General features: G+C 50.7%; 1 protein-coding gene across 8 annotated transcripts in view; it reads right to left on the reverse strand.

Moving 5' to 3' along the window:
- The window catches only part of MTMR3 (myotubularin related protein 3), a 1,575,327-nt gene that overhangs the window by 881,743 nt on the left and 666,925 nt on the right, over nucleotides 1-26,659 (reverse strand). For all 8 annotated transcript variants that reach the window (XM_085633882.1, XM_085633880.1, XM_085633884.1 and 5 more), the window contains one exon: nucleotides 12,173-12,269. In XM_085633882.1, the coding sequence (XP_085490008.1) occupies nucleotides 12,173-12,269 (97 nt within the window). The remainder of the gene's footprint in view (nucleotides 1-12,172; nucleotides 12,270-26,659) is intronic.

Here is a 26,659-nt window from a genome sequence, read left to right on the forward strand (position 1 = left end):
AATGTCATTATTAGTACAATAAATGACGAACCTCTTCCATTTGGCTGCATAGCAAGCTCTGGTAGTGGGTCTCCTGGCCTCCTTAATGATGTCCATACAGTCAGGTGGCAGGTTTAGGTAGCCAAACTCTAGGACTTCAGGAGCTAGATCGCCAGGTTCAGCTGTTGCGGATCTGGGTGCTGAATCTCTCCATGGTTCTGCGTCAAATACGCGGGTTTGATCCGCAGCCTTTGATGCGGCACCACGGAAAGTTCGAGAAAGGTGGTGTACCACGGCTGGCGTGCCCACGTTGGAGCAACCAGGACGAGTATCAGTGAGTGTTGTCTGAGTTTGCGTGCCACCAGCGGTATCAGTGGTGCTGGGGGAAAAGCGTACGCAAATCTGCCGGACCAGTTCATCCATATCGCATTGCCCTGCGACTGCGGATGTGGGAACCTGGCGGCAAAGCTTTGGCATTTTGCGTTTTCGATTGTGGCGAATAGGTCTATCTCTGGATGACCCCACTGCTGGAAGTACGGTTGGAGTACTGATGGGTGTACCTCCCACTCGTGCATCTGGTGGCTGTGTCTGCTGAGCAGATCCGCCATCTGGTTGTCCTTGTCGGGGAGGTGTTCTGCCATGAGGAACATGTTCCTCTGAATGGCCCACTTCCACATGCTCTGAGCCAGATGAGACAACTGTGGAGAGTGTGTTCCTCCTTGCTTCTGTATGTAGTACATGGCGGTCATGTTGTCCGTCCGGATCAACACGACTTTGTTGCACAAGTGTACTTTGAATGCCTTCATTGCCAGGAAGATTGCCATCAGTTCCAGAAGGTTGATGTGCATCTTCTTCTGTTGTGTTGTCCATAGTCCCTGCACTGTGTAGTGGAGTACATGAGCTCCCCATCCCTGGAGAGACGCGTCCGCTGTCAGTATTATTTGTGGAACAGGCTCTTGGAACGGTCGGCCCTTGCAAAGGTTTTGTGGATTCCACCAATGCAGAGAGTTGTATGCCCGACCGCTCACCAACACTAGGTCTTTCAGCTGTCCTTGAGCCTGATTCCACTGACGTGCTAAGCACTCCTGAAGCGGGCGCATATGTAGTCTCACGTGTGGGACTATGAAAATGCAGGAGGCCATCATGCCTATCAACTGCATGAACACTCGCGCAGGAAGGGAGTGTTGGGGTTTGAACTTGGAAATCAGCATTTGCATGCTGTTGATCCTCACTAAATTTGGCTGAGCTGTGGCCGCCAGAGTGTCTATAGTCGCACCTAGGTATTGTTGTACGTGTGCGGGCTGGAGATGGGATTTTGGGTAATTTAGTGAGAATCCCAGACTGTGAAGGAGGTGAATGGTGCGGGACATGTGGCTGGCACATTGCTGGGCTGACTTTGCTTGAACGAGCCAGTCGTCCAGGTAAGGGTAGACGTGTATGTGTTGCCTCCGTAGATGTGCCGCCACAGTAGCTAGGCACTTTGTGAAAACCCTGGGTGCTGTTGTCACGCCGAAGGGAAGGACTTTGAATTGGTAGTGCTGCCCCTGAACAGTGGACCTGAGGTATTTTTTGTGTGAGGGGTGAATGGGTATGTGGAAATACGCATCCTTGAGGTCCAGTGTGGCCAGGAAGTCTCCCTGCTTGAGAAGCGGGAGGACTTGCTGTAAAGTGAGCATGTGAAAATGCTCGGAGAGAATGTAGCGGTTCAGGGGTCTCAGGTCTAATATAGGTCTGAGTGACCCGTCCTTTTTTGGTATTAAAAAGTACAGGCAGTACACCCCCGTACCTTGCTCGTGGACGGGTACGACCTCTATTGCGCCTTTTAGTAGCATGCTTAGCACCTCCTGCTGTAAGAGCGTTAAGTGCTCTGAGGACATAGGACGGTGTTTTGGAGGTATTGTGGGTGGAGTTGAGGTTAATTCTAGGCAGTAACCGTATTTGACAATGTCTTTGACCCACCTGTCCGTGGTGATGGAGTTCCACGTGGACAGGAACCTTTGTAGCCTTCCCCAGACAGGTGTTATGTGGTCGGGAGGAAGGGAGAGGGTGTCACTGTTTGTTCTTGGGGGAGGACCTGGTGTTGCCGTATCCGCGTCCTCTGCCCTTTGTGCTTGAGCCACGATAACCACCCCAGGTGTTTTTATCGTAGGTGCTTTGTGTGTTGCCTTTGTTGTAGGTTTGCTGTGACCCCTGTCCTCTACTTGCTCCTCTATTTCCGGGGCGACGAAAGGAGCCGCTCCGAAAGGACTGCGTTTGAAGAGCCCCCATGGACTTAGCAGTGTCCGTGTCCTTTTTTATTTTCTCTAGGGTGGTGTCAACCTCCGGCCCGAATAAGTAGTCGGGGTTGACAGGCTGGTTGAGGATGTTATTTTGTACCTCAGGTTTGAATCCGGAGATTCGCAACCAGGCGTGTCGTCGCAACATGACGCTAGTGTTTATGGCTCTGGCAGCTGTATCTGCGGCATCCAGTGCACACTTGATGGATGCATTTGTGAGGAGTTGTCCCTCCCTGATGAGGATCTCTGCACCTTCTTTGAATTGGTCAGGGAGATGTTGGAGTAATTGTTCTAGTGTGTCGTAGTGTGCTCGATCGTAGCGGGCGAGGAGCGCCTGAGTATTGGCAATGCGCCATATGTTAGCTGCCTGGGCCGCAACCCGTTTGCCGGAGGTCTCTAGCACCTTGGACTCTTTGTCCGGGGGAGGAGCATCACCTGTTGTTTGCGAGTGTGCCCGTTTGCGAGCATTCGCAACTACAATGGAATCTAGAGGTAACTGGCCTCTAATGTAGGTAGGGTCCCCAGGCGCGGACCTGTATTTCTTGTTAATTCTGGGGTTTATTACTATTGCCCTGGTGGGTTCTTTGAAGATGTCCTTTGCTGGTTTGAGGACACCCTTTAACATGGGTAGAGTTTTTATATTCCTTTCCGAGGATGCGAAAGTATCCATGAGAAAGTCGTCCTCCACGGTGTCAGAGTGGAGTTGCACCCCATGATTGGCCGCAGCACGTTCAATTAGGGCGTTGTGTCCTCTGTGGGAGATGTTTTTGCTCCATAGAGTTGCGGGTCCTGTGTATCCATAGGTGCACCCGAGTCTACAGGGTCATCCCAAGCTTGGTCAGGGTCCTGTTGGCCTTCAGGGTCCATCTCTCCGGGGTAGGGGACGTGGTCACCCATGTAGTCCTCCAAAACGTCAGTGTCGGAGTGTGTGGGAGAGAAGGACTGTGGATCCTGGTAAAAGGAATGGAGAGGTTCGGAAAGAACTGGTTCCGAAGTCACCGGTAGCTTTTTCTTAAGCGGGATCCGGTAGGAGTCCAAAGCTGACTCTGAAGTTATTCTCCTTTTGTGGAGCACCATCCTGCCGGTGTCGGCGTCGATGACATGTGACGGAGACGACGCCGCAGGAGAGCGTTCGGCAGGCGTGAACGTGGTGTGGGTGACCCGTGTTCTGATCTGGAACAGTTTTGGGGCCGTGGATGGCGGCAGGCCAAAAGTGATATTGGTCGGTGCCGAAGAGGCCGTTGGAGCTTTTATCGGCTCGGAGCCTGACGTGTCCTGGAGGACTGCTTTGTGTTTGGTGCGTTGCGCAGCAACGGTCCGCACCTGGAGTGCCATCGAGTCCTTTGTGCCGGCCGTTTCTGTAAAGGCGGGCGTGGACTTCTTCGGTGCCGGCGAGTCATCGAGTCGAGGGGTGGCAATGGCCGTCGACGTCTTTGATGAGTGTGCCTTTGGTGGTGCTGTCGAAGCGGGGTGCGACGCAGCAGGCAGTTTGACCTTTGGGGTCGGAGCCGATTGTGTCGGTGCCGGTAGCCGAGGAGGTTTGGTGGCACCGAAGCTCTTTTTCCGTGTGTCGGCACTGACGTCGGCTGCTGCAAGCTGGGCACCGAAATCTCGTTTGGTGCGGTCGGCGCCGATGGGTTTTGCTGGCGTCGAAGGTGTGGTGGGCCTCGATCCGACCAGCGTTACTTTCGGTTTCGGTTTCTGGTGAACCAATGCAGCTTTCGGTTTCGGTTTCGAAGAAGGGAAACCAGCCTTTTTGGGTAGTAATGGCTGCCGCTGAATGTCCGAGGCCGGGCCAGAGGGCGGGGCCGAAGAACTGCGGGATAGGTCTTGGGTAAGGCCCGAAGGCGATCCCTCGACCGGATCCATAGACTGGCGCACTGGTATATCCTCAGTCTGTACGGGTAGGCCTTGCTCGTCACCGGAGCTACTCTCTTCGGCCCCTAAGGCCTCATTGTAGTCTCCTACCTCGGTGTCGGCGTCATCTCTGGAAAAGAGTCGTTCTTCGACGTCTTCCGATACGGAATCGTGTTCGGAAGCGGGGCTGGAGGGTAGGTTATCCACGTCTTCGACATCTTCGTCTTCGGCGCTGAAGATGTTGGCTGGGGCCGGTGCCGCTTGCTGCGCTTCGAGTCTTGCTGCTCGTCGATTCCGAAGAGTCTTCTTGGATCGGATTCGGGCACAGGCCATACATGTAGATTCGTCGTGATCCGGTGAAAGGCATTTGTTGCACACCGGATGGACGTCGATATGGGGATATTTCGCATTGCATACAGGACACCGCTTGAATGGTGTCCTCGATTCCATCGTCGATGACGGGTCGATGGTCGGGTAAAATGCGAAAAAGTTGGTTCTGGAAGTTAGTAAACTAACAATATACTATCGATACCGATCGGGAACAGTACCGACGCGAACTAAAGGCCTTTTGGCCTGTAAAAAGTTTTTCCTAACTTGAGTCAAGATAAGCACATCCGAACCCAATGGCGGAAAAAAACAATCTGAGGATGGAGAGGATGCCCATGCGCACTGTAGTCCAGGGGAGGAGTCACCTATCCCAGGATACTTCGAAGACTCTTCCAGGACAACAACGTGCAAACATCCGGACCCAACACTAGGCGGCGATCTATGCACAGATATGAATTCAGCAGCCCACATGCCTCGAACATTTTGATCATCAGGGTTCAATCTCTTAATGGCCTTAATCTCCTTATAATAAACATTTATGTGTGGGGCCTCCCGGGAGGTAAATGTTCACCCACTTGTCTCCTTTTGGAGAACTATTTAGGGTCCGAATTAAAATCCATCAGTAAGATTGTGGCTGGAGACTTTAATGTCTGTTTTGAGCCCTTGGGTGTCGATAGCAGGGATTTCACAGAGGATGAAGATTCTCTCTGGGGTGTTCCCCAGTTGGAGCTGGAACCTGTAAGAAAGTGGACACAAGCGGCCCTGTTCATGAAAGGTTTATGTTTAAACCAGGGTATGAGAGCAGTTAATGGGCGAACAAAATCGGATAGGTTGGGGAGGATGACCTTTGATAATGGTAGAACTGGGAGTCGAATTGACTATATTTTAGTCAATCTGGAGTTGTGGTCGCTCATTGATGATATGATGGTAGTAAGTAGAGTTGAGAGTGATCATAACCCACTTGTCCTTTGTATTAATGATAATAGTTTTACTGACATTCCTACTACTCTTGATGCCCGTACCTCTATGGATGTTATTCTCACAAATGATTTAAGAAGGGTGAGATGGCCGAAAATCGCCATTTGTGAGACTTCCCGGGCGGCTATTAGACATTTGGTCAGTAATACCATGGCAACTCTCAACCAGTTGAAGTCTCAAGATTTGATTATGGATAATATACGGGATATTCATAACATGCTTTTTACCGAACTTAAATCATTCTTTGTTAGAACCTCTTCTTCCATCGGTAAAGGCAAAGAGTTGAGATCCTGCACGTGGTTTAACAAGGACTGTAGACTGGCCCAAAGTGCCCTGATAAAGGCCATTAAATCCAGTTCTCCCACCACTATCCAAAAATGTAGGACTGCCTATAAATCTGCCCAACTTAAGGCCAAGCTAAACTGGGATGAGGACCACTGGAGGGATCTATATCAGGCTTGTCATGACCGTAATATGGTCCAATTTTGGCATCTTCTCAAATGGGGCAACTGCTCCTCGGATATTCGGCCCACTAACTACGTTGAGCCACAGCAGTGGGTTGCGTATTTCGAGGAGCAGTTTAAGGTTGGTGATAGGGTGGCTAATAATAATATTTGTCCATTTGATGTTGAAAACCCTCTGGAATTCTCCCCCTGTGAAGTTAAGTCTGTTTTAAAATGTATTAAGAGTGGTAAGGCCCCGGGTCCCGACTGTATCCCTGCTGATCTATTCATCCAGGAGCAAGATGTATGGATCCCGTACTTGACTGTGCTAGCAAATGCCCTTGCGGGTGGTGCTGCTGTCCCCGACTCGTGGCTCGGGGCAGAGATATTGCCGATCTATAAGAAAGGCTATCGCTCTGCCCCGGCCAATTATAGACCAATTGGTCTTATTGACGCAGTACAAAAAATTATAGCCTGTCTTGTGCTGGGTCGTATACAATCCTGGATGACTGATTCTAATGATTCTAACGAAACCCCTCTTCAGGCGGGGTTTCGTTCACATATTGGGACCCTGGACCAAGCATTTAGGGTAGTACTCCTTTATTGGAAGGAAGTTTTCTTGGGGGGTGGTAAGCTTTACGCGGCCTTCGTGGACCTACGGTCCGCGTTTGACCTTGTGCCGAGGGCCAAGCTATGGGAAGCACTTTTGGAGATGGGCATGCCCAAAGAATTGGTATCCTTCCTGGTTACTATTCATGATAATACGTATGCCCGTGTTCGATGGGGCAAACCAGGGGAGGTGACGGACAGATTTAAAGTGTCCAAAGGAGTTCGCCAAGGGTGTGTGCTCGCCCCCACTTTGTTTTCACTATTTATTAATAGGGTTATAAACTATTTCTCCAACCACCCAACCGATGCACCCTCCTTGGCTGGAATGAAGATTCCCCTACTCATGTTCGCAGACGATACTCTTGTGATTTCGAAAACAAGACAGGGCTTGCAGTTAGCCCTGTCTCGCTTTGAGGTTTTTTGTCGCGCACATGAGTTGGAAATAAATGTTGGGAAGACCAAGTTCATGGTTTTTCGAGGCCCTAGGCACATTAATGAGCGGGTATGTCTGGGTGGTGCCAGTTTGGATCAAACGGCTGTGTTTACTTATCTAGGGGTCACCTTTAGCGAGACATGCAGCTGGTCCAACCAGCTGCATCTTCTCGCTCTTAAACATGCCCAATTAGGTGGAGCTTTGTTGAAAGAGCATAAACATTCTCTGACAAAACCAATAGCCCCCCTAATGAAGATTTATGGCTCCAAGATTCTTCCTGCCATTTTATATGGTGCTGAAATTTGGGGCCTTAGTAACCTGTCCAAATTGATGACTGCCCAGAACAAATTTCTCCGGTCAGCATTAGGGCTTCCGCAATCTACTCCGCGCATTCCTTTACTATATGACTTGGGAATCCAGCCTCTAGAGGACTTGGCAGGGTATAGACCACTGGCGTTTTGGCGACGCCTGTGGACTACTCCTGAATTATTTATTTATGCTAAAGCCCTCTTGGAGGTTAAAGGGCTGGAGGGTTCGCACATGATATCATGGTTGTCTGGTATTAAAACCCTGTTGACCGACCTCGGGATGGGTGACCTTTGGGCTAACCCAGATACTGTCGTTTTCCCGCCGAAAAATGTCTTAAAGGAGGCCTATTGGTGTTTGATTAAGAACAGGAGATTTGCCTCCCTTATGGGCACCTCAATGACTGCTACATTTTTTGCTTTTAAGGATGAGTCTGTTTATGAGGGTTATTGGGACACTATTTTGAAACATCTTGATCGTAAACTGTATCATCAGTTTAGAGTGGGCGCCCTACCACTGCGAGGTCTCACCAAAAGCTGGAGTCCTCTTGGTAGTGATAAGAGCCCCTTCTGTGTAGATATGATCGAATCTATGGATCATTTCCTTTTCTGTTGTCCAACTTACCTACTTCTTCAACGTGTTTGGCTTCGTCCTGTTTGCAGATTAATGAGCACTCGTTCTGCAGAGGTTGCTAGTAGAATTTTGAAAACAGACACATCAAAACCTGTAGTAATAGGTGTTGCCAAATTCATTAGTTGGGCATGGATTCTCAGGGTACGGAAACTCAAGTCTTGATATGTGTCCCATATGGTTTCAGCTGTTTTTTTAATTAGCGCCATCACTATGGACTATTAGGTTAGATTGGCGTGTCTTTTACTAAATTTTATTATGTTTTGTCATTATGTTCTAATCATTGTTCATTATGAAATATCGTACATGATTTTAGTACTTTTTATCTTGTATTGTAATATGAATTGTATTTTATATGAACCTTTTTTTTTTTAAGCATGTATAGTATGTCTTTTATGATGTTAATCGAATAAAGACTTATTGACTGACTGATATCGAGAGACCACGTCAACTGCGGGAGTAGCAACACCTGAACACCTAAATATTTGAAACAGATGGCGTACTGGTATTTTGGTTTACGAATCAATATAATTTCTAGAAGGGGCCAACGGCACCAGAACAGACTTGGCAGGGTTAAAAGTGTTAAGCCTGAGGCCTCCGCAAAGAACTGGAGGCAACACGGACCACTACTACTGGGGTCTGAGAGAAACAAAAGCCTGTCATCTGCATACAAGACGATGCTGTAATTGTACCCCGCATCCCCCTCCCAGCCCCTGCCCCCAGGCATCGCATCTAATAAGTGGTGCGAGGGGTTCAATAACCAGCGCAAAAAGGATAGGGGACTTCCCCGCTGGGTTCCCCTCCTAATGGGGAATTCCTCAGAGACTACATGTTGTACTGGATCCGGGCCTTTGGGTTGGAATAGAGCACTCAGACAAATCGACGAAATCGGGGTCCAAACCCGGTGCTTTCCAGGACTTGGGCCAGGTACACCCAGTCCACAGTTTCGAATGCTCTCTCAAAGTCTATGAGAAACAATGCTAGTGGGAATAATAGGTGGTGACGGTGGACCAGCACACATGTAGGCATCTCAAACAATGCTGCATGCATCTAGTGGCATTAAGCCACATTGGACCAGGAGGATTACAGTGTCAATGACCCACCGGAGGCGGAAAGCTAGGATGGCCGCGAAGATCTTAATCTCGCCGCTGATCAGAGAAATGGGGCGTAGTCGGCACAGGAGACCGACTGGGGTTGCCCTTTCGTCATAACCACAATGGTTGCTTGGTCAAAATCCCACAAAAGAGAGCCCAACCTCACTGCTTCTTCATAGAAGTGAAATAAGTGGGGAGTCAGCGGTTCTCTGTATTTGGTGTAAAACTTTGTTGGGTTGGCATCAGGTTCGGGTGTCTTGCCAGACACCAGTGTCTGGATAGCCTCTCAAATTTCTTCGAGTGTGATGGGTTGCTCAAGTTACTCCCTCTTTGCACCCGAAAAGCAAAATCACATCGTCAAAGAGAGGGTCAGTACGCTCCACTGCTGGGCGTGGGACAGCCACATAAAGCAACCTGCGAATGCCTGAGCAATAGCATGGGAAGTTCTATGGTGTGGCCTGCACTGTCATGTATTTCAGGTACGATCCTAATAGCTAAAGGCCGGGATGCCACCCATTGCAGCAGTTTACTATTGTTCTCACGCCACCCTTGGACCCATGCGGTGGAAGCACAACAGATCTGTTTCGCAGTCTCCAACCAGTGGCTCCATATCTCCTCCAGAACCACTGTCAATTGTCTAAGACTATCCTCGGGATTGGCAGTGGTGAGGCACGCCTCGAGCCGAAGGTCACGATCCTCAAGGAATGCAACTTGTCTAACCCTTGCCCTCTCCTTACCTCTGAGTATACCTTTGGCATAGCCCCTTATACTATACTTATTTCTCTTAACTATATGAAGTAAGTGCTTCTTTATTTCGTGGAAATGTCCTCATATTCGTAAGTATCAAGAACACGACACCAAAATCGGCGGGAAATGTGCCAGGGGGCCATATGGTAAGCTGTCCATCCTGGCAAAAGGTGGGAAGGCCTTTGCATGCTACTAAGGTGTATGGGGCCTACAGGGAAGAGCTTCCAGGTGATTTACACATTTGCAGTCATAGTAATTTAAGGGAGAACCATGGACTCTGCTCTCACCAGGAAAAGCCAAGAAAGAACCCTCTGCAGTCACTACAGACTGTTCTCCAAAAGATTAATGATGCATTCACCTCCATGAAGGAATAGTCTTTCAATGTGGAATTACCGAGAAAACACTTGCTTTGCGTTGGTCAAGCCCAGGAAGTTAGGATCAGAAGTCCTTTACAGAAGTTAAGCTTGAACTGGTGCACCTGCTATGTTTATATTTGTAAGATCCTCCCAATGAGGTTAAGTTTCTGTAAAATGAGAATCAGTGCCAGAACGGCCCAGCTAAAACCCAATGGGGCAGCGGGGGTGATTGGATGGCTGGCACCTGAACCCGCCAAAACGTAATTGGGGGGGCCTCCCTGGTCAGATTTTAGCCCTGGTGACCTCATCCCCTGGGGCTTGACCTCTTGCTCCTTGGTGCCCTGGAGCCCACCCAGAGCACCTAGTGTACTGCGTTGGGGATCGTGGGGTGAGCATCAATGCCTCTGCTTTCTCTGCCAGCTCAGCGGGAGCCGGCACTACTTCAAGCCGTAGGGAGCCAAAAATGCTGCTCCCTGTGTGGGAGCATTTCTGTCATCCATTTTAAACAGATGAGAACTCCACTCCCAGCGAGCGAAGTTAGTTTGGTCTCGCTTGGCAAGAGCAGTGAAGGCTACAGCCAAGTGAGAGCAAACAGCTTTGTTCCGGGGGTGGCGGTCCCCAGGGTCATTAATGGCTCCAGGAGGGGGCTGCGCTGTCCCCCCTCCTTTGTTTATGTAGGTCCTGCCCTGTCCCGAGAGAGTGAGTGAGTGTGTTAGAATGTGTGTGTGAGTGTATGGGAGAGTGTCAAAGATACTCATCCATTGGGGAGAGGAGTTGGCCTAACGGCTATGGTGGTCGACCTCAAATCTGGGGAACTCGGTTAAAGTCTCGGCAATGACGCTGAACATCCTGCGATTCTGGGCAAATCACGTAATCTCCCCGTGCCTAACAAAAATGAATGTGTCCTCATGTAACGCAACTGGTGCTATGTAAAGCAATCTGATACCCGATACCTTCGGGTCAAGTTCGCGCTATATAAAACTCTGTAAAATAAAAAATAAAATCCATAGCTTACTCCTACTGCTATGAACACCCCTTTTCAGATCCTTCCAACCCTCCACTATCCTTTTCAAACCAACTAACATGTCACCTGCTCAAATTATTTTCCTATTTCCTATACTAATTCGCCACCAATCTTGTTTGGGTTCTAAATGTCACATAGCCCCAGGGAGCCAACGCACTCCAGCAAAGACCGGGATCTACTACAAGGCACCTCTGATGGGGACCCCATGGAATCAACTTAAGGGTCTAGAACTGTGTTAAAATCTACTCCAATTATCGTAAGGCCCGAAGACATGGAGGCTACTACATCCAGGAGTGTATTTAGAAAGGAGTCCAATGCCGTGGGGGTGGGGGCATATGCACATAGAAGGTTCAGCAATCAGCCCTTCACCACATCAGCCAGAGCAAAGTAGCGTCCGTGAGAATCCACCCATGTCTTTTCATATCATTCTAATAGAACGTTATGGGTGTCTACTAGCAGGGACTTCTATGAACAGGTATAGGAATGATTTTTAGTGTTAATGCACATCACAGAAAAATTGTTGCCATTTGCACAACGAAAACTCACCATTGGCTTTAAATTACTGTAACATGAAACGATAGTTTAAACACATAAAAAAGAAAAAGAATGGAAGGAATAAAAACACTGACAAAGTAAAATACTGGCCCATCAGCCCTGAAATACACTTCTATTTAGGCAGATGTGCTCATATGATCAGGCACAATGCCCACATTCACAAAGCAAAGGCACCAATCACTGAAGTGGGTGTGACCCACTGCCCCTTGTTGCATATAGTGGCGGGGAGACAGAAAATGTAATTGACACCTGAACGGGCAATGGAGGAACAGGACTGACCCAAAGCCCCTCTATGTATGCATGTTTTATTTGTTGTATTACATGAGGCTTGCATTAAAATTAAAGCGGTCTCTATGCCACACATAAAAATAAAAAACATTTAAATTAAAGCAGTGACCAGACCGCTGTAAAATTTGGCATTCTTTAAGATGTGCCCATTCTAAACCAAATCCCAAATGAAAAAGGTTCATGACGTGGATAGAAAGTGCCATGTTGGCATACCAACCCCAAAAATATTTTTGCGCAAAGTAAGACTAAGGACGTTTATATAAAGCTCACCTATACTTCTCATTGATGTTTGAGATTCGCCAGGCATTGTTCATATCAAAACCCATCCTTTCAACCTCATTCTTAAACCTGGAAGAGACATGTTCACCTAAAAAAAAAAAAAAATACACACATTAAGATTTAGATAATACTCTCCGGAACGAATTGCCTTTGGACAATTTTTTTTATAACCACACAAGTAAACACATTCAGTAGCAGAATTAAATTAAATTAGCTATAGAGGTTCAATGCTTCATGCAGACGGCACCTTACAAACTTTCTACTTTCCCTAATGATTTCAGGACCAGAATTCAAGAAGGTTAAGATGGTTCTTCCCAGCTAAACTTTCACTCAATATAAAATCTTGCTTCAGAGGTTTGTATTTTATTAAAAGTTAAGTTACTGAGTTTGTCATTTGAATCGACAAACGTTCCAGTGCAGACTTTGGACCAAAGTAATAAGAGGCCTTTTTGGCACACTATTGTTATAGTTCATTATACACTACTGTCAGTAAACAAGAGTTGAGAAGGCGAAAATACATCAGAAGATGTTGAATTTGTATTTATGTGCATCTTCTATACACAAAATTGTCCACCCATGTGCAGAAGGGGACCGCGGTCTCTGAGCACTTTGACATCAGGAGAGGAACGCGTAAAGAATGCCTGCTGTTATTTGCTATAGCCATAGAGCCCATGGCAGAATGGAGTTGTATTGATATGCGGATGAGGGGTTTTGAATGGGGGGTGGAGGGGTGGGTGTGTCAGGGATCTCAGATAGAATCAAGTTATACGCTAATGATGCATTGATCTTCTTTATCGACCATGAAAACTCTGGTTCCAGGATGCTTCAAATCCTTCAGGTTTTTGGTGAGACATCAGGCCTCTCCACTAACCTGGCCAAGTCCTCTGTATTTCCGGTTATTACGTATCCCCAGAATCATGACTGGGTGTCCGTTCTCCAAAAGGTAATGCTAAGCTTCCGATATTTGGAAGTCCAATTGCATACATGGCCTCAACAGCATGGGAGATAAATGGATGAATTCCGAAATATAACCCCTCGGAAGCAAACCTTCTCCTGAAGGAGTTAGGAGATCATAAGATTAAACAAGTGTATAGGTCTCTGACATCATATGTCAGACACCCGAGTGGGATCTTGGGACCCTTACAGATGAGGAATGGGCTGAAGCCAGAGCATCCCAGAGGTACTCTGCAATCATAATGCACCTCCATTTGAAACAATTGAAATACCTTCATAGAGTGCATCCTAAGTGGCATAAACTCAATAGGCGCAATTCCGTCTCCCTTCTGTCGCCGCTGCCAATCGCAGGAGAGTGACTTTATGCATACCATATGGAGTTCTCAAAGGATGCAAGCTTACTGAAAAGGGATACTCTGGGCTGTGTGATAGGGTGGCCCATACCACAGGACCCGAAACTGATTATATTACACATCACTGCAGACACTGCAGAAGACCATTATACAAAAACATTGTTGTGGTTGGGACTTGCGCTGGCTAAAAGGGACACTGCTCGTCTTTAGAAGGCAGGAACACCGCCCTCGATTGATGAATGGAAAAAGGGTCTGGACTGGTGTATGAGCTGAGAACATCTACTTTATGAGACTAGGGTTGCCCCCAAAAGTACATAAAACCTTGGTAATTATGGGCGGATTAAAGAGGAATCACCATTAGGCGGGGGGACAATCATGCAGCTAATTTAGAGACCGAAATTTGCATGTATGAGGGTTAATGATGTTTTGCTTAGGGGTTAAGGGTAGAGTTTTGTTATGTAGATAATTGGTTTTATGCGTTGTATAGTCCGGGAGGGAATTCTACGAACCTGTCTTAGGTGTTGTATATTTGGGAGGGAGGCGTGCGCTTATTTTGCAGAAAGTATGGTGAAACAAATTGTGTAAGGTTTTCTATGTGGATGTGCAAAAACCAATAAACTATGTTTAAAAAAAAAAATGAGGGTTAATGATGGTGATGCAGGCTGAGCGGGTGAGTTCTCCGCTTGAGTACGGGGGCGTAGGGCATAAGGGGGCAATGCATTGCACCTTGTTGCTGTGCTACTGTACACTTTATTATACAAACCAATAAAATGCGTTTCCCAAAAACAAATGTTGAATTTTAAACCAATTCTGAAACGTTACTGAAAACGTTAAGATATCAAACATTGGTAAGAGCAGAGTGCCCAGCAGATTCCACGCAGTTCAATAAGAACTGTTTTTCAGTAAGTTGCACACTATGGGACAGCAGGGCAAGTTGGTTGGGCTTATACTCGCAGTGGAGCTTCTCCTATTTCTGATGCCTATCCAGTTTCTTTACTTCGGTCATGTCCCTTTTCTATTTTTAAAGTAGATAATTACTATACTTTTATTTGTTTCTTAGACCACATTTTATTGTTGGACAGGCTAGGTTTAAAAACAATTTGGATATATAAACAGAATGATTTCTCTTCATAAAAGTATCTTGAGATTCCATACAAAACTACAATGTGAAGATAGTCTGTGTTCTTCAGTAATGCCCCCATTACTTACCAGTAATCTTCATTACTCCGAGTATTGTCTTCTTCGCCACATGAGTTACGTAGTGAGCTTTAGCTCTACACCAGAACACTCCAAAGCAAATTAGCATCCCGGGACTCCCATCCCTCCCCCACCCACCAAACATGGCCAACCCCCATCACCCTTGATCCAGTATAAGGGGGGGGGGGAGAAGAGGGGGGAGAGTTTCCTGTAGAACTAACATGCCCTAAGAAGCACATGAAGCCGATAGCCAAACAGGGAGGGAGGTATGGGAACTCATGTGGCAAGGAAGACAATACTCGGAGTAATGAAGATTACTGGTAAGTAACTGGGGCATTACCTCCTCGTAAGTCTTCCTCTCCATCCAAATTAAGTAGTGAGCACATACCCAAGCCCAGAGGCTTCATGGAAACTCACAAGAAACCAAATCAACGGGATAATGCAAACCAGTAAGTTAAATCCAAAAAATAAAACAGTTGGAAAACAACAAAGAAGCACAGAAGGCGTGATCATCAAGAGCTGGAAGAACCAGCCCCCAGAACTGCCTCAGCAAAACCCCGGTAGTAATCCATGAACATGTGTGGGGAGGACCTGGTAGCGGCCCTACAGATATCTTCAGTAAAGATCCCCTTGAACGAGACCCGAGAGACAGACAGACCTCTAGCAGACCTACCCTACCCCCGGGCAGACACCTCAGAACCCTATGCACCAGCAAAGACAGTCTGCTTAATCCACCTACTCAGGTGGAGAGAGAAGGTTTATGTCCAGACCAGACAGGACCAAAAGTGACAAACAGGTTGTCACAGCAGCAAAGACGCAGTATGTTCCAAATACAGCAACACCACCAGTCGGACATCCAACAGCGAGAGAGCAGAATTCACCCCAGACCCAATGACATCTTGTAATGGTTGAAAACCGAGGGGGACCCGGAGGAGAGAGCAGAAAGGACATTAGATCCCCAATCCAACCAGCAGATACAATAGCCACCAAAAATACTACCTTCATGGCGAGGAACTCGACATCCACGGACCCCAGGGGGTCAAACGGACCCTCCTGAAGGGCCCGCAGCACCAATGGAAGATCTCAGGATGGCGCAAGGCAAATTGCCCTAGGACACTGCAGAAAACAACTTCGAAACAACCTGGCCGCAAAAGGATCCACACCGTCCAACAGAGGACTGCGGAACGATCACAAGGCTGCCCACTGAGCCCGAAGAGTAGAAGAGGCCAGGCCCAAGGCAAAGCCATCAGAAAGGAAATCTAGCACTTCATTGGATTCACAGAAACAGAGTCTAATCCCTTAGAAACACACTACAGAGAAAAGACTCCTAAAGGTAAAAATAAGACAGAAGAGTAGCAGGGCGGTGGGAGCCCTGAAGCAACTCCACCACGTCCAGGGAGCAACCCCGAGATAGCAGACTCATCCTTTCAAGAGCCAGGCCTGAAGAAGACGACAAAGCAGAATCCCCACTAGAAAAGAAGGGCCCCGCATTCACCACCTGATTGTCTGTCCGGACTAGAACATGATTCCCCGAAGGGCTGGGGCAAACTTCAGACATGCCAAATTAACCCGACCGCAGCCGATCCTACCAACCCTGCACAGACCGGGAATCCAATGCGCCCCCTAGGCACCTCAGACTGCCATCGGACGTAACCACCCAGGAAGGGGACACCAGAATAGGAATACCCCTGGAGAGATTGGACTCTACCAACCACCAAACCACATCGGATCGAATCTGTAGAGACACTACCACCGAGTGTGATTCGGACGCTGCAAGTGGTCCAAAACTCAGCGGCCAGACTTTGTTAGCTTCCTCGAATGGCATCTATCACAGGGACTCTCCGGGACCTACATTGGCTTAAGATAGAAAACAGGTCCAATTCAAAGCAGTCTGCTACATGCACAGGCTGGACGGTCCTTTGCTTACTTGGCTCCGTCTTTATGGAATTCTCTTCCACTCCCACTTCGTTATGAGCATAATTATGCCAAATTCCGTAAAAGCCTCAAAACATGGTTATTCAACCTCTGAGCTCTGATTTTCCGTTCTTTCTTTCTTTCTTTTTTCCCTGCATGGGTCCGTAGGCACCGGAAAACCTCCGGGTAGCTGTTGCGCCATATAAATTTAATTTAATAATAATACCACCGGCAGATCTTAATCCAGGGAACAAGGAGCCCACTTGGATAAGAGATGGGTCACTAATGACCTACATTTCTAAGGGATACAGAGGTACATTTTCAAACCTCATACATATCCCAACAATGTTTTTTACCTCGTCCTAGGACCCTTTCATTAAAACTTTTAGAAGGGTGATTCCTAGAGGTATTTTTAACACATAATTTCACTTCACATAGCACTTCACACTTCTCGCACAACAACCTGCTCCGCTGTAATTCAGGCGTTGAAGCACAGCTGGATTGCACTCGTGATCCAGCTGGGCCTCAATGATGACGCATGCCACCTCCTAGGTAGGTGGGTGAGGGGTTTCCTTAAACAACTGTTTGTTGTCTGCGCTCCTTTTTCGAAGGTCCAGGTCAGGAACAACGACCTCAAACCTACTAAGGACTTGTCCACTTTGTTTATTTGCATACTACACAGGGAAAAGGACAAGTTGCCTTTCTATCTTTCCTTACTCTCTAGTTGTTCTTTTGGGTCACTAATGGGTACAGATGAAGACAAGCCCAGGGAAACACATTGACTTATGGATAGGGGCAGAATCCGAGGCCAGAAGACAACCAAGGTCTCTCCTCAAGGTTGTCCTCTGCTCTACAGGCAAGAACACCATCCCCTCGACCATGTACAGGAGACCCCGATGAACACAAAGTCCTGGGTAGGATCCAGATGGGACTTCTTGTGGTTGAACTGGAACCCATGACGGCCCAGGACATTGCAGACCCTCTGGACGTAAATACTCAAATCCCTTCTCTGTGGAGGATCCCAACCAAGGGGGCCAACACCTTCGTGAAGACCCTACGGCAGAATACAAACCAAAGGGTAGTACCTAGAATTGGAAGTGCTTGTCCCCCATACAAAACCGGAGGCATCGCTAAGATGAAGGGTGGCTAGGCAAATGGAGGTAGGCATCCAGCAGATCCAAGGAAGTCCCCACTTTACCCTGAACCAGTAATGGAAGAATTTACTGTAAAGGGAGCATCTTGAATTTAACATGTAGGGTAAAGGAATTCACCCTCTTTAAATCCAACACTGGATGGAAGTTCCCAGAAACCTTTCTGACCAGAAACAGCATGGAGTAAACTCTAAGACCCATCTGACAAGCCGGAATTGGACAAATGGCCCCCTTGTCTTGAATGCCTGCCAACAGTCCCTCCCATTTTGGTGTGGATGAAGGCAGGGGTGTGTGAATGAAAGCGTACAGAGGGAGTCACAAAGAACAAGTTACTTACCTTTGGTAACAATGTATCTGTAAGGGACATAGGTTAGTTATAGATTCTTTACCTTAGAATTACCCCAGGCGTCAGACTGGATTCCAAGAACTTTTTCTCTTAGCAGTACCTCTGTGCGTTGGTAGGTGGCATCGATCAACTCTACATCTGTGGCCAGCGTCGCCGGGATGACCTAGTGGTGTCTACTTAGATGCCGCCCCTGTGCATGGACGTCTGTTCTGACACAACTTTCCACATCAGAAGCGCACAGTCATGCAAGACACTGACCACTGGTATGCACAACCAGCCCTGTAAGGGAGTCCCTATCCCTAAATGTCAGATCGCAGAGCGGCAAGGATGGGTGGGGTGGTAAGGAATCTATAACTAACCTTTGTCTCTTACAGATACATTGTTACCAAAGGTAAGTAACTTGTTCATCTGAAAGAGCCAGTTAGTTATAGATTCCTTACCTTAGAATAGATACCCCAGCAATACCATCCCCGGAGAAGGGCCTGCGAACCAAGTCCACACCAGAAAGTCCTGGAGGACAGAACGGGCAAAGTAGCCGTCCCTCCGGACTTGGATGTCCAGGCAGTAATGTCTAGTCAACGTGTGCTTGGATGCCCACGTGGACGCCTGACAGATGTCAATAAGTGGGACTGCACGTGACAAAGCAGTAGTCGCTGCCATTGCTCTAGTGGAATGAGCCCGCAGCCCCATTGGAGATTCCTTTTTTTAAAAAAATGTTTATAGTAACCTTTCTTGCATTTGTAGTTATCATTTGCCAACACAAAATTACAGCGGTAGCAGATCAACACATTAATCAGGTACAAGCAAGATAACAAGACTGAGGCTCCCAGAACACTGATAGAATAGATAGACCATTATGTGATTGCATGTACTGTCTCCTACGCATTCGGACCCATCATGGGGGAAGCAGATTGAATAATTTACCCCATATTCTGCCAAACATCTCTGGACAACCTCTGGCCTCAAAAAGGGGCTCTCCTGGGCTCCGAACCAATCCACTCCCCGCCTCCATCGCCATACAGTGGGTGGTTTGGCTTGAGACCATAATGCGGCAATGTCACGCTTTGCTACCGCCACCGCCGTTCCCAGCAGGCGTTTATCTGCCCAGGATCCATCAAGGCCATCCAGCACCCCCAGCAGCAGGCGCAGCGGATCATGGGGAACCACCCAGCACATGGCGCTCGTGAGCTCCACTTCCACTCCACTCCAGAACAGCTCAATAACGGGGCCTTGCCAGACCACATGAAAGAAGTCCACAGAGGTGTGAGAGCAACACACGCAAGCTGGGGAAGGCCGCATATTAGCTTTATATAAACGTGCTGGAGTGAGGTAGGCCGTATGAAGGAAGTAGACGAAGTTTGGAGGAAGTTGTCAGGGTCTTGGGTGCCATAAGGGCATCTCTCCAGTCCGCCTCCTCCAGGGGACCCAACCACCTCTCCCACCGGGGGCGTAGTTGGGCGAGAGAAGTGGGACCATTGTTGACCAGGGATCTGTAAATCCGTGACACCCCCCCTCTGCCAAGGATCCCCATCATCATCTGGGCCTCCAAGGGACTGAATTCTGGAAGGACAGTGGGAGCGGGGATGTGCACCTGGAGGGCGTGTCGAAGTTGAAGGTATTTGTAAAATTGTGAGGGAAGGAGAGAGTGACGCTGTTGCAGGTCTGCAAAAGTTCTGATGTGGTCCCCCACCCAGATGTCCCCCAAAAGCGAGATCCCCACGAGGTCCCATCTACGGAAGTCTCGAAGGGAAGAGACCTCCCTCAACCATGCTCCGCTCCACAGGGGTGTCTGCCTGGTGAGTTTCCGGTCCCATTGTACGTGGCGCAACGCCGTGCGCCAGGCCATGAACACCGCCCTAGTGATGGAAGGAAGATCCCGCGGCACTGGACTCCCGTATAGGTAAGCCTGGATCTGTGGAAATTACAGGGTTCTGCGTTCCACTTGGTACGCCGGATTGGACCAGGCGCCTGTGAACCGTAAGTCGTGTGGCTAGGTAATAGAGGTGAAGGTTAGTGACCCCCATGCCCCAGTCATAGGGAGGGATGCGACAGTGTGCTACGGACATTCGCGGTCTCCCGTTACCCCAGAGAAAACGAATGTGAACACTATCCATCTCCCGGAACAAACTGCTCGGGAGATGAGCGCTGTGTTCTGTAGAATATACAGAAAATGGGGGAGGACCATCTTCCACTACATGCGTGAACAGGGCCATTAAATGTGGTACCAAGGTGTCGCGGTAGGTCGCATAATATTCTTGCGGGTAACCGTCAGGCCCAGGCATCTTGCTGGAATGCAAGATTGTGATAACCCCGTTGATTTCCTACGGGGTGACGGGGAGGTCCAGGGCCTCTGAGGCTGCCCGTGAGAGACCAGGCAAATGGGTTCTAGTCTCGGCCAATAAGTCCGCCAAGGAGGTCTGAGGAGGCCGGGCCGCATACAAGGTCGCATAGTATTTAGCGAAGGTTTGAGCGATGGCTTGAGACGTGGCCTGGCAGGTCACGGTCTCAGTCCGAATCTCAGGAATGATACGGGTGGCTCTGGGGTACGACACCAAATTATGGAGCAATTTACCGTTCTTATCGCCCCATCCGTATATACGTACCACCGACGATCTCCTTAGCATCTTGGCAGATTCCAACGAGATTTGAGAGATCTCTTCACGGAGACGTGAGAGTTGCCGATCGGAATCTTCCCTGTCGTCGGTGGCCTGGGCACCCTCCAATTGGGCTGCCTGGGCCTCCAGCCTCACTAGTCGAGTCGATTGTTCCACACGTTTCATGTGGATCAGGCCCCTAGCAACACCTCGCACCACCGCCTTTCCAGCCTCCCATCGAGTTCCCGGTGAGGAGACAGACCCCATATTAGTAGAGAAATAAAGCTGCAGTTCCTGTCAGAGGGAGGACACAAAGACGGCGCCTTCCAGGAACCAGGCATTCATTCGCCAGACCGGACAGGCGACAGGGGCGGAGGTCCCAATGCGAAGGGAAACGGGGGAGTGATCCGAGATATCCCTGGGTAGTATAGTGACCCCGGACAGCAATTGACAGTCCGTAGCTGGCAGAAGGAATAGGTCAATACGAGAGTGGGTGTGGTGGGCTGCCGAAGTGTGGGCGTACTGTTCCTTACGAGGGTGCCACACCCTCCAGGCATCGCAGAGACGCATCGCAGAGACCCAGCGCAGAGGACCACTCAGAAAGGCATCTTGCAGAGGTTAGGCGGGGAGCCGAGGGAGTACCTGTTGTGTCTGCAAGGGCTGCAGGACGGCGTTGAAGTCCCCTCCCACCACCGTCAGGCCCGGAGGGAAGGAGGAGAGCATTGGAGTGAGGCGGCGGAGTGTGGAGGCCATAGCGGCGGGGGGAATGTATGTGTATAGGAGACTAAGGGGTTGTCCCTCGATCGCGCCCGTCAGAGCCACAAAGCGGCCCAGAGTGTCCAGCTCGGGACGGACCAGAGTGAAGGGAAGGCCGCGCTGCAGTAGGATAGGCACCCCCGAGAACCCCGTGCAAAACCAGAGTGCCAGACAAGGAAGTTACATTGTGAGCCCAGGAGGTGCGTTTCCTGCAGGAACAGGATGTCTGGCACATGACGGTGAGCGCTACGCAGGACAGCAGTGTGCTTAATACGGTCTAACAGGCCATTGACATTCCAGGAGATGATATGAAGGGCTCTAGTGAAGGTATGTGCCATTGAGATAGGCGATGTGGGGAGGGGGGAAACCAGCGCGAGAAAGCCCAGAACCCAGGGGAGTCGACAGTGCAAGGTCCGAGTCATAGAGTAGGAGATGTGTGATCTGGCGAGTCTCATGTCAACACCAAAGGCACACAGGCGTGTGTAGCTACCGTGCAAAACTGGGAACAGCGGCCCGTAGGCGGCTAAAAACAACAAACTAGCGGGAGACAACGGTCTGCCCCCCTCCCCAACCCCCCAACTCCCCCCACCCTATATTTCTGAAGAGGAAGCATCTGTCGCCCTGAAAAGGAAACTAGGTCAAACCAACAACCCCAAAAGGAGGCTAAGTGCTAAGCTAAAACGATTAGCAAGACAAGAGCATGGCAGAGATGGACCCCCCTCCATGTAACCGGATAAAGAAACGTCAACTGCTGCCAGAAGTCAACTTTGTGTGTATTATGAAAGTGTGTCCAAAGATGACGCAGAGCATACGCCACCAGGGCCAACCAGCATGAAAGCAGAACCTCCTCACTGCAAAGGTGCAGAGACCAGTGTCTCTGTAGAAGCTGCCAGGAGGCGAGGAAAAAGTCCCCTTTGTGTGGTCCCCTCAGTCGTTCTCATCGGTGCCAGATCTACAGATCTCAGGGCTCCGGGACAGGTCAGAGTCCGACACTGTGTGCTGCATTGTGTTGGGAGGGCCCAGGGAAACTGGTCATGTCGATCAGAGGGGCAGCCGGACCGGGGGAGGCGGACCCCCGACGCGGGACCCGGGATGAGATGCACAGCGAGGACGCACCCGGTGATCGAGATGCTGTCCCCCGATGATCGTTTTTCTTGCGGGACCTGGTCCGGCGTCTCTGGGGCCTAGGCAGGGCCGGGCATGGCTGCGAGGGACCCCGTCGGACGGGAGAGGGTTCCGGCCCCTGTCAGAGAGGCTGCTCTTCCGTGAGCCAGTTCCAGGCTGCTTGGAGATTGTCAAAGAAAAAGGTCTTGTCCTGGAAAATAACCTTGAGCCGGGCAGGGAAGAGGCGAACATAGTGGAGGCCCATGGAGCGGAGCTTCAGTTTAACATCATCATAGGATCGGCGCCGGCAAGTGGGGAGTAGGGGGGCAGCCATGGTGAGAAGTGGACACATGAGTCGTGGCTAGGCATGGGGGGGAACCCTGAGCTGCTAGGGAACGGTTTGAGTACCTGTACATGATTCGTAGGAAGGAGGGGGTCTCAACAGGAGGAGGACAGGCAGAGGGGGGGCACACTGACATGGGCTGAGGGAGGGAGAGGGTGGGGGGAGCCCACGCGGGAAGGGTGATTTTTCTCATGTTCAACTGTTTGACATATCAAGTGCAACACTCTCCGGTGGAGGGCTGAGACTGATGGGGGGTTGCATTGCGATGTTGGTAAGAAAATGATAATAAAAAATGTTTCAAAAAAAAAATCATAGGATCGGCGCTGGGTCTGCACCCCTTTGGAATAGCCTGGGAATACCATGATTCTATTGTTGTGGAACTGCAGGGGGACATGCGCCCTGGCCGCTTTGAGGATAGCGTCCCTGTTTCGAAAGTTCATTACCCTCAGGATTATGGCACGAGCGGGAGCTCCAGGTGGTGGTGGCTTGGGAGCCAAGGAGCGGTGGGCCCGCTCCACAGCAAACCAGGGTGAAAGGTCTTCCCTGGGCACCTGGGCATCCATGAACGCACCCAGGTCTCTACAAACGTGTCGACGCGACCCTGCTCCACGTCCTCGGGAAATCCAAGAAGGAGCAGGTTGTTCCTCCTCGATCTGTTTCCGGCATCTTCCGCCCTTCGGTGGAGCTCGGAGCCTTGGGTTGGCTAATGTCATCTTCTGCGGTGGAAATCCGGGATTCCGCCTCCGTGATCCGTGCCGTAGCGTTGCGCAGGTCTTGGCAGATGAGGGACACATCCACCCTCACCTCGCCAATCTTACTTTCAACAGAGGCCTGGGACGTGCTGATCGCCTGGAGGATGGCGGACAGGTCGCCCCGGAGAACCCCCGGCGCAGCAGAGGCTCACCCGCCTGAATCCCGCTCCGCCGTGGTGAACTGGTCCATTCTGGTCTGGAGAGACAGTGGCCGGTGAGGCGCGGGTCTTGCCCATCGTGACCAAGGTAGGATGCAGATATTAGCCATGGCCCGCAGGAGGGGAGAGAGGGAGGGGACCCCCGACACCCAAGCCTTCAATACTCAGGCCTGGGCGTCTATTGCCGAACCGGGCGGATGAAAAAGCTAGGTTGTCCGTCACAGTAGCAGCCTTCCAGCGCAACCCGTACACCGGGAGTCAGAGGCGAGGGAGCGGAGGCGCCAGTGCCACACCCCCGCATCGCCACCCGGAATGATGGCCGATCCCCGTCCCACGCGTGGTTTCAGGCCCAGGCGTCACAATGAGGCAAGGCCCCGGCGACCAGCAGGAGCCGGCCCAGTTCTAACAACCACAGCAGGGGCAGGGACCTCGAGGGATCTCCAATATTCAGGAAGCCAACATGCACACGTCCAGAAGCCAAACCAACTAGTCGGTCCCGGGCAAGCAACGGTGGGAGGCACTATAGTATCGGCAGGGGGGGGGGGGGGGGGGGCGTGCGAGGGCAGCCGGCAACCACTTCGCCCCGCCACCCGATATGATGGCCGGTTCCCCCCACCACCGTCAAGTGAACAGGGCACCGTCTCCGCCGGCCGTCAGTGGGTCCTCAGCCCCCACCCCCACCAGGCCCCAGTCCGCAGGCCCAAAGCGGGGCGGTAGCAGGCCGATAGGGCCGGGCTGCCCCACCACGTCAGCCCCAGTCTGTTGCTGGCAGTGCACCACAGGCGGAAGGGCCCCAGGGCAAGGCCCGGCCCTGGGGCAGAAAGCCGTGCCCCCAGCAGGCCCACACCCGCCCGAGGAATTCCCACCGCAGGCGGCCCCCGCACCTAGCTCCAGATCAGGGCCCGGGGCCTCGCCCCCCACAGCACGCCGCCACCTGACTTGGTGGCCGAGTAGGAGCACAGCGTCGACGCCCCAGGCCCCTCCGTGCTGACGCAGCCCCAAGCACCACCGCAGGCCACAGGCGCCGGGCTGCCCCAGCACAGCAGCCACGGTCAGGCGGAGTCCGTTGCGGCAGTGGATCCCGGGCGGAAGGAGCTTAGGGCATAGAAGGCCGTGTAAGGGATAGAAGGCCGCGCCCCCAGCAGGCCACACCCGCCGGATGAGTTCCCGCCGTCGGCAGCCCCCGCACTCAGCACCAGGTCAGGGCCCGAGCTCCCCCCTGGCAGTACGCTGCCGCCTGACTTAGTCAGCCGAGCAGGGCCCCAGGCACCACCACAGGCGCACCGCCCACCACTTCACGCCGCTGCCCGGCTGCAGCAGCCGAGCACAGCAACCCCCGCAGGCAGCGACTCACCGGTGAAGGGTACAGCCGCATCCAGGGCCCCGGCAGCAGCCCCAGCCAGGAATCACCACCAGTGGACCTCAACCCTCTCCGGTCCCGATTGCACCACCGGTCCGCAGGTAAGGTCAGTCGCTGTCGGCGCCACAGGGGCGGGGAAGCACTCGACCCCACACAGCTCCGGAGTGGCCTACCAACGGGCCACCACGTTTGAGCGCAGTGCAGTCCTGGGCAGAGCTGGGTCCGCAGGGGGTAGAAACGCCGCCGAAACGGCTCCGTGAGCAGCCCGAGAGGTCCGGGAGGCTGTATGCGTAGTGTAGCAGAAGGGATGGCAGCTGATGGCGGCGGATGCCAGGTGGATGGCGGAGGGAGTCCAGAGCACTCAAACCGACCGCCATTTTGACGCCTTTGCCACGCCTCCTTTTTAGTTAAGTGTAGCAAATCCTTATACAAAGGACAACCCATTTGGAGAGGGCATGCTTTTGGACAACCCGCCCTTCTTGGCACCCACGTAGCCAATGAAAGTTGATCGTCCACCTGAAAATCTTTAGTGCGGTCAAGGTAGGACGACAGCGCACGTTTAGGGTCAAGACAGTGGTGTCTCTCTTCCTCCTTGGAAGGGTGTGGAGGTGGGAAGAAGGTGGGCAAAGTAATGGTTTGTCCAATGTGAAAAGGTGTAACCACTTTTGGAAGGAACGAAAGTCTCATTTGGAGCACCACTTTGTCCGGATGCACAGAAAAGAAAGGGGGCTTAGAAAGAAGAGCCTGAAGCTCACCTACTCTGGGTGCAGCGGTGATGGCAAAAAGAAAAGCAGTTTGCAGAGTAAGGAGCCTGAGAGGACAGCTGTGAAGAGGCTCAAAGGGAGCACACATAAGGTAAGTCAAGACAAGGTTCAAGTCACACTGAGGCATTATGAAAGGAGATGGAGGAAAGAGGTGAATAATGCCCTTAAAGAAACTGTTAACAATAGGGGACTTGAACAAATAGGGCTGATCTGGTAGCCCAAGAAAAGCAGAAATGGCTGGCAGAAAGCCTTTAAGAGTGCCCAGAGCAGAGCCCTGCTGGGCCAAAAAAAGAAGGAACAAAGGAACCTCAGAAAGAGGAGAGGGGATCCACAGCCTTTGCTGTGCACCGTTCCACAAACTTCTTCCATCCACAGGAGTATACCATCTTAGTGGAGGGACACCTAGCTGCCAAAATGACATTACACACTTCGGGAGGAAGGTCAAAAGCAGACAACAGTCACCGCTCAATCTCCACGCAAGAAGGTGGAGGCTCGACAGGTTCGGTTGGAGGACCGTCCCCTGCTACTCGACAGAAGATCCTTCAGAAGAGGCAGTCTGATCGGAGGATCGATAGCCATGCTCAGGAGCTCGGGGTACCAGACTCTTCGTGCCCAGTCCGAGGCCACAAGAATGACTTGGGCCAGGTCACACTTGATCTTTTTCAGCATTCAAGGCAGAAATGGTACAGGCAGAAAGGCGTACAGGAGGCCGCAGTTCCACTTGCGACGAAA

This window comes from Triturus cristatus, chromosome 11 (genome assembly GCF_964204655.1).
Source record: "Triturus cristatus chromosome 11, aTriCri1.1, whole genome shotgun sequence".
NCBI classification, from domain to species: Eukaryota; Metazoa; Chordata; class Amphibia; order Caudata; family Salamandridae; genus Triturus; species Triturus cristatus.